At 37.1% G+C, this 14,329-nt stretch overlaps 1 protein-coding gene across 2 annotated transcripts in view; it reads right to left on the bottom strand.

The window, feature by feature from the left end:
- Positions 1-13,097, bottom strand: part of LOC149575268 (uncharacterized) — a 111,216-nt gene extending 98,119 nt beyond the window's left edge. The window contains exons 1-2 of one of the 2 annotated variants that reach the window (XM_089815057.1): positions 12,595-12,945; positions 12,266-12,507 (exon numbers count right to left, since the gene is read on the bottom strand). In XM_089815057.1, coding sequence (XP_089671183.1) covers positions 12,266-12,507; positions 12,595-12,798 — 446 coding nt within the window. In that variant the 5' untranslated portion in view covers positions 12,799-12,945. Of the gene's footprint in view, positions 1-12,265 lie in introns of both variants that reach the window. The other variant, XM_089815055.1, reaches the window with a different exon arrangement.
- Positions 13,098-14,329: the final 1,232 nt, after the last annotated feature.

Raw genomic sequence — 14,329 nt, 5'->3', positions numbered from 1 at the left:
CACACATTATATCACGAGGTGGAGAGGTTGACAAGAAAATCAAGGAAACAATTGAATTTATCCAAGAGAGAGAAAGGATGGTAGGCAAAGGTCAACATGTGAAGGCACACGAAGAACTACAAATGGAACGTCGAAAGGTGGATGAAAAGGAAATCTTTGGTGAGCCTTCATGCATAATTCAAGAGGTGACTCTTGAGGATGGGTTGCAAGAAGTTTCAAATATCCTTAAAGAGGAAGACAATCAAGTGGGTGAGTTGAACAAGGAATTACAAGATATCACAAGAGAATCAAGATATAAGGAAAAATTTGATAAACCGATACAAGATGCTATCTCTACCACATTCTTTGGGGGGATGCTTGAAGATCCTATAGAAGAAATACAAAAGTAGTCATTGCCTGAAGCATTTCAAGGTCATCAAGTTGTTGCAAGTGGCATGATTCACCATCAACTTCGACCTCCAGAAATTTTGCCACTTGAAATGGAAGTTGATGGGCAACTCATAAAGATGTATGATGGTTCTCCTATCAGTCTTGAAGGTGCTATGTTTGGTGAGAGTCTATATAAAGAATGGCAAGGTGTTCCTAAAGAGAGTTCAAAGGGAAATTACATGCTAGATGATGAAGCTTCTATTGACAAGGATATGCAAGGATTGTTGAGTGGTGATCAAGTTGCTCCCATGGAAAAGGAAAATAAAGAATAGTTTGGCTTGATGCTACAGTTGGATATTGTGTTCGAGCAACTTGGAGGTGTTTGATGGGGTGAATATCAAAAAATCCTTGATTTTTGAGGATACACTTGAGGAGATTCACAAGGATTCATGGTTCATTGTTCACAGGGACAAACCCCCAAAGACAATATTTCATGAGCTTGATTCCAAGACTAATCCTACCTAGACTACCAATGAGTTCGATGTAGATGTTAGAGGGAAGATTCATCACCAATTGCGACGTCCTAAGTATGTGGATGATCAATTGAGGTTTAAACAAGAGTTACCACCTGAAGCACACTAAGTTGTTTCTTTCTCTGCTCTTAAAGATGAAAGGTTTGTAATTTTTTATTATTTTGATTATGGAAATTTCGGAGAAACAACTTGTATTTGGATTAATCATGGACCTTATGAGTTGCCTCAATTGTTGGTCTTGCATGATAATTTTCTAGAGTTTGAATTTGAGGTGACCAAAGTTTTTTCAAAGTATAAGGATGAGTTTGTGAGATTGAGAACTATCACCCCAACCTTGTTACTTTTGAACATCCTAAGAAACCATGTTAGATCTAGTGTATATATTAGATCAGTTAGTGTTGTCCCTTTAGAGTCTTGTACATAGTTAGGGTAGGTTTGTCTTGGACCATTTGGTTCAAGAGAGTAGTTTAGTTTGCTTTTCGCTCTTTAGAGTAGAGTTTGTTTTGGACCATTTGGCCCAGGGTTAGAGTAGTTTGACTTTCAGTTGGTTAGAGTAGATTACTTTTAGTTGTTTAGTTAAGATGTTGTGAGGGAGCTTGAGTTTGATTTGCATCAAGTCATTTGACTTGGGAATTTTTTTTTTTGGTTAGCTTCCCTTAGTTGGAGAGCAGTTTTGGTTTTGGGCCTTTGCAAGGGAAAAAGGGGTCCATGTTATCACTCGTGGGCGAGGTGTGTAGATTCTATATTTTGGTGACAAAACAAAGCCTATCTTGTTCATTTCTTGAATACATTTAACAAGGCTCAGAGATTTAAGGATGTGCTTAGTCGTTGGTCTATGGTAGGACTTGTACTAAATTTGGGTCAAACTTGATGGAGGTTCTTAAGTTATCATTGACATGGTTACAACATTCTACTCACACTTAATTACTCTGAGTTCTTGGTATTTTGAAGTGAAATTTGACTTAGTAAAAATCATACACCTGCTTCAGTGCCACTGTGGTCTTCTAAACCCTCTGCAAGCTTCATTGCCTGCAAACCAAACAAAAGATTGAAAAGAAAAGAAAAAAGAGAAAATATTATGAGAAAAGAGAAAAAGCAATATCAAAGTGAAAATAAATATGAAATTTGGTTAAGGGTGTGCAATCATCTGTACCGGCGCTATAAAAATAATTACTAAAGGTAGAACCATGATTGTGGTGTCACAGCGATAACTCCATTGGGGCTATAGACGCCTGACTGGTAGTGGGGCTCTATCCAAGTTGCTTTTGAAGTAAAGATATTACAATAGCTAAGTTCAATGGATCTGAGAGATTATCAAGTTCTTGTCGAGTGGGGAATAAATCACTTGCACACACGCGAGTAACCTATGGTCAGGGTGCTTAGGATCAACTTAAGAGTTCTTTCCTTTGTTGAGTGCTCGTCCTTAAGTAGATTTGTGGATAGGACATCCTGAAAATTTTGTTCTAAGTTACTTATTTCTTGAAATGTTCAGGAACATTTTTTTGGGTTGATGCTAGATGTTGTGAAGTTTTCACATCATTACCCCAAAATTTTGGGGACCCCCTTTTTTTGATTGCCTTGGCAATAATTTTTGAAGTTGTCCAAAAATTTCCGATCTTAGAAATTTTACTTCTTGGATGCCTTCAAGCCCGAAGGGAGAAAGGTTTAGGTTTATTTTTCACCTGGTTTTAAGCCTGATTTTCTGGAACGACTAATTTTATCCTTAGGTCGAACAAATTACAAAGAACAACACTTGGCAAGATAAAATTCTGAATTTGGGGACTTACACGATTTTTATTTTGAAAATTGGATATTATTGTATAATCTTTAGCATTTTCAAAATAATTTTTTGGATTTATTTGTTTTGGAAAATTTTAATTTTTTTTGGTGAAATGAAAATTTTGTGATAGTGAAATTGAATTGAAAAAAATCGATTTTGGATATTAGAGAAATTATTTATTTTTGTTAAAATTAAAATTGCATTGCAAAATCGATTTTGGATTAAATTGCAAAAATTGGCATTAAATGGATTAAATTTGCTTTTAAGATTTTAAAGTCTTTAAAGAAATTAGTAATTTAAAATTGAAAAAATCAATTTTGGCTTGCCAAATCCGATTTTTAATAATATATTAATTACTAAATCGTTATTAAACGAAAACGTTTAGCATCTCCAAGGCTTTATTAATTTTATTTTTGCAATTTCAGTCAAACTGGCAATTTAATAATGCAAATCTCATTGTGGCAAAATTAATTTTTGGCTTATCATTTAATTGGGACTAGATTGGGCACTAATTAATGTTTTCTGTTTTTTTTTTTCCCTCTCCTAGGTGCAAATCAGCCAGCTAGGGAATGCAAGTGAATTGGGTATAAGAAGGCTCTCCTTCCCCTTGTCTCCTCCTTCCATCTTCCTCTTCCATGCTTGGAGTAGCTCTTCCTCCTTGGATGATTTTTGGCAAAGGGTTGATTTGCATATGTGAGCAGCTCTTCTTCCTTGGCATTTTTTTTATAGGGCAGTTCTTGGCAATTTTTATAAAGCAGATCTGATTTTCCTTGCCCTAGATGATTCTTAATTGATGTCTAATTTCCATAGAGAGCTGCGAATTTTGTGGGGCTACAAATTTTGTGGAGCCAATTTTTGTGGAGCCGAAATTTGTGGAATTCTAATTTTCTTGAGGAGCTTTGATTTTGCATCAGATCTGGACAGTATTATTTGGCAAAGGAAATAGGTGATTAAAGTCTGATTTTTTGGCACATGCATGGGCAATTTCAAGTGGGCAGAATTCTGATTTCTTCAGCTAGGGCATCAATATTTGCAAGGGGCTTGAAATTCTTAGGTCTGATCCAAAATTCAAAAGAAGACCCGGCCATTGGTAAAGGTAAGTTCAATTCATTTAGAGTTGAAAGTGGTCCTTAAGCAGATTTCGCTCTATTGTTCTTGTCTAGTTTTGCTTCTCTTGGTTCTTCTTGCATTCATCATCCACCGCTTCATCATCCTATCCTAGGTTGAAGATTGGAGATTCATATGTGTAGAATTCATGATAGAGCATTTGGTGAGGTAGAAATAAGCTAGACCACTCTAAGTTGAAGTTGGGAGATATAAGTGTGGTCCATCCTAAGTAACGAAGGGGCAGAAATAAGTGGCAGTCCCACCCCTAGGTTGAAGATTGGAGATTGATAAGTGTAGTGATAGGACTTGGTGAAGCAGAAATAAGTGTAGAATCCATCGATAGAAAGAAGGTTGGAGATTGATAAGGGTAGTCCATATCACTTAGAATAAAGGGGCAGAAATAAGTGTTTAAGATGGTAGATGCTAGTGCAAGCAAGAACCCTAAGGGAACAAATACTAAGAAAGACAAAGAGGATATGATGCCCAAAACAATTTTCTTCTCGAAAATGAGGCAAATCACTGATACCAATGTCGGTATAGTAAATATGATACAGGTAAAGGACAAACTAAAGGAAGGACAATTCCCCATGGGAAAGATCTACAAAAGCGGAATTGGTTGCACGAAGGAAAGGAGTCACCAGATAATCGAGGCTCACAGTAACAGACTTCAAATCAGAATATGGCGATCTCATGGTGCTTCTCAGTCGGACCATGGGCCTAACTCAAGGTATGCAATCCAAAAACTAGATGTACTTCTTTATTGATGAAATTGGAAATGGAAGGGGCAAATTTGATTGAGCTAGAATTATAAGTGAAAATCTAGAATTACAACTTAGGGCAGTGCAAAACTAGAAGCAATTCCACATGGAGTCCTCGCCCTTCTAGTTGATTGCAAGCTGGAAAAGGTTGAAGTGCGAGCTTTGGTGAAGAATGAAATCAGGTGAAGGGCGAATTTGATTGAAGATTAAGATTCAAGAAGCCCAACAAATTCAAGAAAGAGCAGATTAGTAGAAGAGATTTGAAAATATTGAGGCTAGGCAAGGCTTGGCTATTCGTGCAAGCTAGGTTGGCTAAATTCAAATGGGAAGGTTGGAAGACTAGGAAGGCAAGGATAATGGGGAGATTAAGTTCGATTTCAAGGTAGTGACCAAGAGGAAAGGCTCTCAAGTTGCAAAGAAGTTCGCATCCAAGGAAGCCACCGAGGCCAAGACAAGATTACCCCAAGTGCATGAAGACCTCATCCTTTCAAGGTCAAGACATCAAGTACAAGCAAGTTTGAGTGGCGATGAGAAAGTTTCTAAGGACAAGCTCAAGCATCTAAGGCTTCACCTTATCTCAAGGATTCAATAGATTTATAAGATAAGGTTGATGAGGTGGCACTTTCATGTGCATGCAATCAAATCATGCCAAGTGTCCTATGTTCTCATTGGTTAACAAATTATTGTAATTTTCTCGTTGGCCCACAAAGTTGGTGCCCTCATAGTAATTGGTTGAATAATGGTAACCCTAATTAGAGATTGTAAGATATAATCTTGGCCCTTGATTTTGCCTCTTAACCTCGGCCATTCATTGTAATTTGGAGCCTCTATATAAGGCCATTTTGCTCTCATTTGTGAGGGAGTTATGTTGGAGAATTGGTGCCAAAATACTATCAAAATTCTTCTCTATTCATTGTTGTGGCTTGCATGGTGGATATACATGATCATTTTGGTGTATTGCATGGTTCTCATCTCTCAAATTAAAGTAGGATTTCATTTCATGTTGTTAGAGTAGAATTAGATGGCTAATTGTATGGTGATGTTAGTGAATGTTTGATAGGGACCTATATACTAGGCCACTAGCATCCTAGCGGCTTGTTAGGAAGCCTTGTGTGGTAATCTGGTCCAATCGCTCCTAAGTTCTACTTGCATATCATCTTTTCGCTTGTACTTCAAGTTGGGTTGGAAGATAGGTGTCAGTATGAAAATCCTAAGAGTATCCCTTAGAATCATCGCACCAATGGAGGTAGAGCTACTGGCAAGCTTTCATTTGGTTAGATCCCCATCCATTTCCTAATTTCTCCATCCATAGGAGCAGTAGTAGAGCAATAAGCATTTAGTGGTAGGAGTAGTTGAAAGTGAAAGTGATCAAGGAGAAAAGAACAAGTCAAGCAAGTGAAGTACCACCAAGTTATCTTTGAATGAATAACGTAAGCCCGCCTACATGATTACTAGCAAATCACATCGATATACTAAATTAGTATCCACAGATGTAAGGAACATTGGAGTTATTCTCATGTCCCATGAGTATTAACTTTTCAAGAGAGGAATTGTGTGTTTAATACTCTGTATCAGATATTCAATTGCTAATATGTTATGTGGTATAAAAACTGACATCAACACATCTGTTTTGTTGCAGCTTTGATGGATTGCTCTAGCAACCAGTTACAAATTCTACTCACCAAATCACCAGACCTTTTGCTGGCTCTGATACCACTTGATGTAAATAGCCTGTTACACAAACTCATTGCTCTTCGTAGCTACTAACATTTAGAGTTTATACCATAATGCAACACCCCAATGTTTTATCAAATCTTAAAACTACCCATTCTATGGACACACTGATTAGAGGGTTCCATCTCTTTCGCCAAGATTCACACACAAATGACTCTTGATCACCTTCTTTAAGACCACAAGATTCACAAAGAAGAGAATTTGTGTTTCAAACCACTCAACACTGCATTCCAGTGGGTTGTCGTTCACCATTCTAAGAACTCGAACTCTATCATCGAGCCCCCTCCACCATTTGACCCGATCCATATCTCTTTAACCAGCTCATTCCTTCCACTATCTCATTGTTCCCTAGCATCGTTGGGACCCTTCCAAATTACTTTTCACGAAATTTCAAAAAAACTACAATCTATTACCACCCACAACATAATCCAAGCGAGATGGATATGTGTGGATCAAGCTTGCAATGACATCGGGTTTCACCATTATACTGTCATGCTTATCATAGTCAGAAAGCTAAACTTCTTTAAAATTGCATGCACATGTTGGTCCATCTCATCCACAGACCGTTCTTATCGGATCCCATCTACACACCCCTGGTTCTCACTTCACCATCGGGTTCCTATCAGTTTAAAACCATCTCTTCTCTCTTGTTGTTCTCCGGTTCTACCATTGATGCTTCCACCTTTCCATTGTTATTGAGCCCCTGCCAAAATGGATGACACTATTTACTCCTTCACGCATGTTGGCCTCTTCACGACATCATCTTGCATTTTCGGTTGACAGCACATTGACCATGCTATAACAGTCTCCATATGTTGAGCATCATTTCTGGCTCCCTCCACATTATAACCGATCTCATCTTTTACCGGGTTTGATATTACATATCAAGATTGAGGAAATAAACAAGAAGTTCATGCAGAAAGAGAGGAACCGAATTCAAGAATCTGCAATACAAAGAATCGATTGTAACATAAACTTGGCACAACTCTCATCCTCAGTAAAACATGGAAATACCGCAAAGCTTCTATTTGTTGTGTTCCATCACCATGCACAGAGAAAACAAAACAAATCAGGTTTACATAGATGATATAACCAAAATCGATAAGATATGACTAAGCCAATTGACACACTAAATAACTATAAACACATGCTTTCATTATGATATCATCTGCAGATTACAAAATGACATGACTCTCTGGCTGTCATCAGAGAGCCATTTGGCTGCTCTAACTAATCCTACCAAAAGTGATTATCTTTCCACTTCTTATCAATTTTCCTATCGACTCTCTCTCCCTAATTTGGTTACAATGTGATCTCTTTAAAAGAGATCCTAGGTAGTTATTTCAACCACCCATCTACCTGATACTCAATGCTTCTTTCAGCTCTCCCATTACAATGCCAATCTACTTTTCTTGTTTTCAAAAACAAAAAAACATTATCATGCCAATTGTAAGCACTTTTAACCATTTCGTTACATGGTTTTAGGAATGACTTAATTATTACAATATTATGAACCTCCCATAATAGCTTAATGGTTAAGATGCTCCCTCATCAATTCCTCCCAAAGGTAATGCAATAAAAAAGAAAACTGATAGGTCGGCAGCAAAATAGATTTCTTCCCCTTTAGGATGGCTAAAGCTAAATTTTAACAGTGCAACATGTGGCATCCAAGAAAATCTGAGATAACAATGGCTCTTTAATTTGGGGAGTAATGATGCTAAAACATCAAACAGGTAGATATTGGGGGCGATTCCAACTTGGTCATAAATGCGTTGGTCTCCAAAAAGGCACCTATCTGGAAATTTAGGATGTGGATCAATGGTATCTTGCCACTATTGAATTTTTGAGGGACTACATGCTGAGGCATGTTTTCTGTGAAGCAAACATGGCTGCTGACATGCTTTCCAGAGAGGCAATTGAAGAGGAAGAAAGACTAATTCAATCCAGCATGATAAAGACATGAGGACCTTTGGAAAGGACCTTGGGCAGCGGTGGCAGTTGAGAGGCTGAAGTTATTACTTGATTCGGCTCTCTCCCATGAGAATAGGGTAGATTATCATACACAAATCTGGGTCGCCCAGACTGACGAGCTCAACATGCTAGGGGGTTTGTCCCCATACTGTGGTCTATAAAGGTTTAATCATTATCCCTGAAGCTAGCTCCTGCCTTGGTCGGGGTATTTCCTTCCTAGCTTTCCCCATTGCTGAAGATCCACTTTATATATTTTTTTTAATGGAATTAATAATGGGAGCTCCCCCCTCAGGGAGTATTTTGCCAAAAAAAATAATGATAGAAGAAAATCATCTTCTCAGGAAACATTGGTTGTACCTATTGGTTATTAGTATTACCAAACAAAGAGATGTTCATAGGACAATGTGATTTGAATGAAATTTACTTCTGCATCTATAAAATTATTCTCAAGAGGAACATATTATATTTTCAAGTTTCTATGAAAAGTGATATTACACTATCAGCTCAACAATGCACCAACTACAGACGTGCTTTAAGGACCACAAATTCAATATGGGAGAACTTGAAATAGACAGTAACTGATAATAATAAATGTTATACTAAAATTTATGGAGACATATACATGGAGTCAACTGCCTACTTGATAGCATCTGAATCTAAGTAAATTGTAGCTTCTAACACATATAATAATTAATTGCAACAGATTTCCACAATATTCCACAATCCATGATATTGTGTTCATGCTTCTGGGTGAGATTGTGTGTGAGTTTATCAGCATCAACTTTTCGGATCATACTCAATGATCCATCATCAGGACGAGAGAGCTAAGAATGGAAAGAAATGAGTATGATCCGAAACGTTGATGCTGATAAACTCACACACAATCTCACCCCGAAGCATGAACACATATAATCATGTCCATCAGGCTGTAAGTATCGAGTAAAATGAGGTGTTTATCATAAGGATGACCCCAGTTCAAGCCCCTATATGTAAACCATGGCTATCATGCACAACATATCACAAAATGGAAAAAGAAATCAAATTTCTGTGATCCATTAATTCTATGATTGTGTGAAAAGCAGTTTCACTTCTTAGCTAAGGATTATTATATTGTGGAATGGAGAGCTGTTCTCTGAATATAGACATAAAAAAGATATAGATTAGGATGAAATGGAATAGTTAGTTATCTACAGGGCACATTAATTAGTCATTCAAAATTTCACAAAACAAATCTTGACCAAAATCCAATCTTAATCAAAGCATCTAGGAGGTATATAGCCAATTAAAGTGGTACATGGGATTTGGACATAAGAGCTCCACCACATAAAAGTTAGCATACTTATGTCAATGAATTTGTTGCAGTATCATTATTGACTGGCTATGCACTGGCAATCCCTAAGAAATCTAGCTAGGGGTGTTGCCGTTGATATTGAACCACACTAAAACTGTTGAAGAACAACTAAGATGAGAATTCAAGTTCCAAGTGCTTTAGAAGTCCTCCACAACCAAGTGCCAGTTTAAATCCCTTTTCAGAGAGACGGTTATAGGAGAGTTGGTTTGGGAATCATTAAAATATAAAAGTTGCTAGGGTAGAGTTTTCATTTATACTTCGAATAAATTGGTTTAAAAATTCAAAAATAAAAGTAAAGCAGAGCCGTTAAGGATAAAAGATTAAAAGGTAAAAACCTGACAGGAACAGCACAGTAAAAACTAATGGACATTCATAGTCCCAATATGCAATGAATGTTGTTGTCAGTAAAAATATATTAAGCCGTCTGGAAAAACTTGTGTCGTCTAAAATGTGTTAGTGTTAATCATTTTTTGGTAGTTTGTATAATGAGGGGTAGGAGGTAGTGGTCACAATGGTTCATGACGCACCCCCTCGAAAACTATATGTACATTCCCTCGGATGGAAGAGAGCAGCAATGTTGTGTTCTATTGAATATGTTCTTAAGGAAACATCATTCAGTCTCTTGTATAAATTGATCTTTTGATCACTGTTAATAACAAGCAAATATTTCCCAATTACTTCGTAATAATGTTCTATTGAATATCTTTTGTCTGGTGTTACATTTGGATGTACTTGAGAAGATATTAATGGAATAAGCAGCGTGGTGTCCCGAACATTGTGTTACATTTGCTTCTGTGTTATGCATTTCCATTACCTCTGTAACATGTATTGAAACTAGTTTACCCATAGACAGTGAACATTTAACGCTGTTGCCAGGGATTCAAGTAAACAAAAGTCACTGTCAATGTATATTTGGTAAAAAAGACTCAAGGAAGATGGAAAGGGCAAAAAAAATTCAAAAGCACCTTTCTGGTTGAGGTAGGTCTTAAAAGATCCTTTTATGTTTTGTAAGCCGGTGATCAGCATTCCAAGACTATCCCTCTTTTATTTAGTTTTTATTCCCGTTCTTGCTGCTATTTTTAGATATGATCATATATGCAGGTAATGCTTAATTAATATGACATCCACTTTCAATTTTACAATATTAAAATACTGGGCTTGCTTCATATAGTATTGAAGTATGCTTAACAGTTAAATATTACAGTAATGAACACTAGAAGGGATAGAAGGGATATAAGTACTGGTGAAATTGAGAATAGGATAACTTTTCAAACTCCAACAAGTTGCAGAGCAAACAATGTTCCAAGCACTAAGTCTTGGTATGTGTCGTAGCTGGCTAGCTATTGCAAAGTGCTTGCCAGAACCCATATTGTTGGACTAACCACCAACATTTCCCTTTGGGATTCCTGACATGGCTTAATTGCCTCTTGTGTTCTATAAGCCTAGTGGTTGTACTGGGCATTGATAGGTTGATCTTTTGTTGCAATGAAAACTCTAGCTTGTAACAAGTGTTATTAGAGCTTGGACACATGTTCAAATCTCCTCCGATAATGCTGGAAGGGAGTTATTGGACTAACTGCCAACATTCTCCTTCGGGATTCATAACATGACTTAACCGTCTCTTGTGTTCTATTAGTCTAGTGATTGCATTGAACATTTATAGGTCGATCTTTTGGTGCAACGACAACTGTAACAATATTACATGTCAAAATACAACTCACTCAGTAATTGTTGTTATCAACTTTTAACTATCTAGTTTATACCCTATTCATGATTTCTTTCATTCTGCAAAGCAATGCAATCAAACAAACCTTTTAAGACGTTCTTTGTTTATTATTTGAGTACCCCTCCAAACAAAATCTTCTAAACAAGTATATGCACTTTTACAAATTCTACCGACCAATATTGGCCTATAATACATTTCAAATCATAAGCCATGTTATCTTGGATATGGAATCAATTAGTTAAAGAATTAACCCAACTGCCAACAAATGCTGCACCTTGTTGTTTCTATGTTAATGAACTTAAAGCTATTGTAGGTACCTATTTGTGATCTTCTGAACGGGTCAGATATTTTACCCTTGGCTATGCAGCCGATTATTTGCACCGGATATGACCGTTTGTTGACATTTATTTAATTAGATTGAAAAATGAAAAACAAACAATGGTTCTGTGATTTTTAATTTAGTTAGTAAATATAAACAAACTGTGACGTCAGGTGCAAATAATCTGCTGCATAGACGCTACATTTTCCCCACCAGATGTAATGTAAGTAACCGGCAATCGTAACCTGTGCCAATAAGACACCCGCTACGATAGTGAGTCAGTATCTGTAATATGGACAACGGTACCGGGTACAGTCAGTATCTGTGATATGGACGACGGTACGTACTACGAAGAAACCTATGGTGTAACCCGTTGTTGTAAGACGATACATGGATGCTTCCTTCGATAGGATTCATTACTGAACACATGAATGAATATGAATTGAAGAAAAAATATACGTGTATTTTGGAAGAAAATAATTAAATTACAAATACTAGTAATTACAGAAGAGCTGTACAAACAGCAGTCTCATAAGTGCAATAATGCGTTTTCTATATGAATTACATAAAAGTGACGGAGAGAAGATTTGTATGAAAAGCTACAGTGATTGACTCACTTTACATCGCGATTTAGTGGCGTCCAGGACTGAGTGAAAAGAGTTTCTTCTCTTGAGCTAATAAAAAGGCGATGCTTCCACGCAGATCCATCAAACGACCGACTTTTCATGGCAAGGGCCCGCCTTCTGCGAACTTCTTCTTCCTCTTCTTCGTCTCTGCGAAAGTTACTTTTCCACCGAATAGAACTTTTTTTCACCGAAGATGATTTCAAATGCGAAGCTTGGCTCTTACCTTCCTCTGTCTTCGCGGACGAAATTATTAAAAGAAACAGGGCATATATGGAAAGCGCTAGTCTCTTCAAAAGTCTGCGAGAAATCAAGGCATTTACGTGACCACTCGCGCCCGACGTCAGAACCACCGCAGCAGTACCTCGTCCCATCGCCACTGTCATCAAATTTGGCCTCAATTGCCATGCTCTGACTTCCACCCAGGGTTTCAATTTCTGCTTCGGTTTCTCCCGCCTAGGGCAGCATAATTTGCCGTGCGGAATCAGAATCGGCTCTGTAGCCGCGGGACTATGCAGGGTCCACATACAGACTGACCAAAAGACAGCTCAATATACACCAAATTCTTAGCGAAATGATCAAACTTAGTGCAATTTGAACCGAATTGCTGCAAATTTGGGAGATCCTCGTACAAAGAGGCAGCAAAATTTGAGAAAAGATATCTCAATTGAGAAAAGAATGGGTGGAAATTCATCAATCAATTTGTAATCCTTCTAAACAAATGGTAATGAGCTCCATGATGGAATTGAATCTTCGGGAGCATTCGTATTCAACAAGTAGCACTCCCTGCCATTCGATGCCACGCGTTCAGACAACTGCGTTCTACATCAGAATTCAGGACCGCGTGTATTATTTAGGCGTTCAATAAAGGAGCCAACTATAACCATATAGAAGGCTCAGATTCATTCCCTACAGCTTGGAGTGGATGTTCACCGCTCCGCCAAAGAGCTGTTTGAGCTATTTCAGCAAAATCTTGTTGGGTCTTAGGGTCCGTTTGGTTGCTGGAATACAACCGGAATAGGAATAGGAAATTAGAATATCATTTGTATTCTTTGTTTGGTGCGTGGAATAGAAATACGTATTCTCATTTTAGCTTCAAAATGAACTTTTGTCCATTCCAAAAAATACTTGTAATTGGAATTGTTATTCTTACATTCATTTTAGCTTTCTCAAATTTGATTAAATTTTCAAATCCGCTTTGACCTGGGGTGAGCGTTGGAAGTTTGTTTACAATATTTTCAAATATTTTAGCGATTTTCCAATGGCGCCGATTGCAAGTTAACCCTATTCCAATTTAAGCTTGCATAACCAAACAAGGGATAAACAAGATTGGATTGCATTTTTCTATTCCTATTCTTCATTCTCCATTCTCATTCAAATTTTCTATTCTAATTCTCAATTCCTACGCTTGCAACCAAACGGGCCTTAAAATTAAAAGTAGAGTGGGTGTGGCTGATTTTTTTAGACATTTTTTAAAAGGGATGCGGTCTTATGGATATATGGATTTATATGTGAATTGCTTTCAATATTAGTTATTAAATTCAAGAAAGATGAATTTTGAAAATTAAAAAAAATTATTTCTTCACAACTTTGTTTAGTGGGATTATTTCATTTTGGTGGGAAGATGTTGTTGACAAATGGCAGAAATCTCCCTTAAGTTGGTGAGGCTAAATCGAGCCCCACCCCATTTTCACTTGCTCAAATTGAAAGGGCTAAAAATTTGGGGCTCCTATTTTGTAGGAAAAGATTCTAGTTAAAGCTTTAGCCCCTCTGAAAAATTACGATGAGCCACCCACTCTACAAAAATAGAGTCCAAGCCCTTCCCATAAGACCCCTGCCTTATTATTATTGTTAGTTTTTGCCAGCAAGTAACTATTATTTTATTATTTTGGTTTGATTCTATTTGCATTTAAATGCACCAATTAGATTTCATATTTTTTAAGCTTACTTATGTTTATTAAAGTTTTGTAATTTTATTATATTTAACAACTGTCAATATTGCAATTTATTTCCAATTCTATCGGCTTTCAAGAAAAGAGACAATGAATAAATTAATTT

The sequence above is a fragment of the Cupressus sempervirens genome, chromosome 2 (assembly GCF_028749045.1).
Source record: "Cupressus sempervirens isolate cs-2001-9-10 chromosome 2, ASM2874904v1, whole genome shotgun sequence".
In the NCBI taxonomy this organism is placed as follows: Eukaryota; Viridiplantae; Streptophyta; class Pinopsida; order Cupressales; family Cupressaceae; genus Cupressus; species Cupressus sempervirens.
The sequence above is the reverse complement of the archived record's forward strand: the minus strand, read 5'-3'. Positions and strand labels throughout refer to the sequence as shown.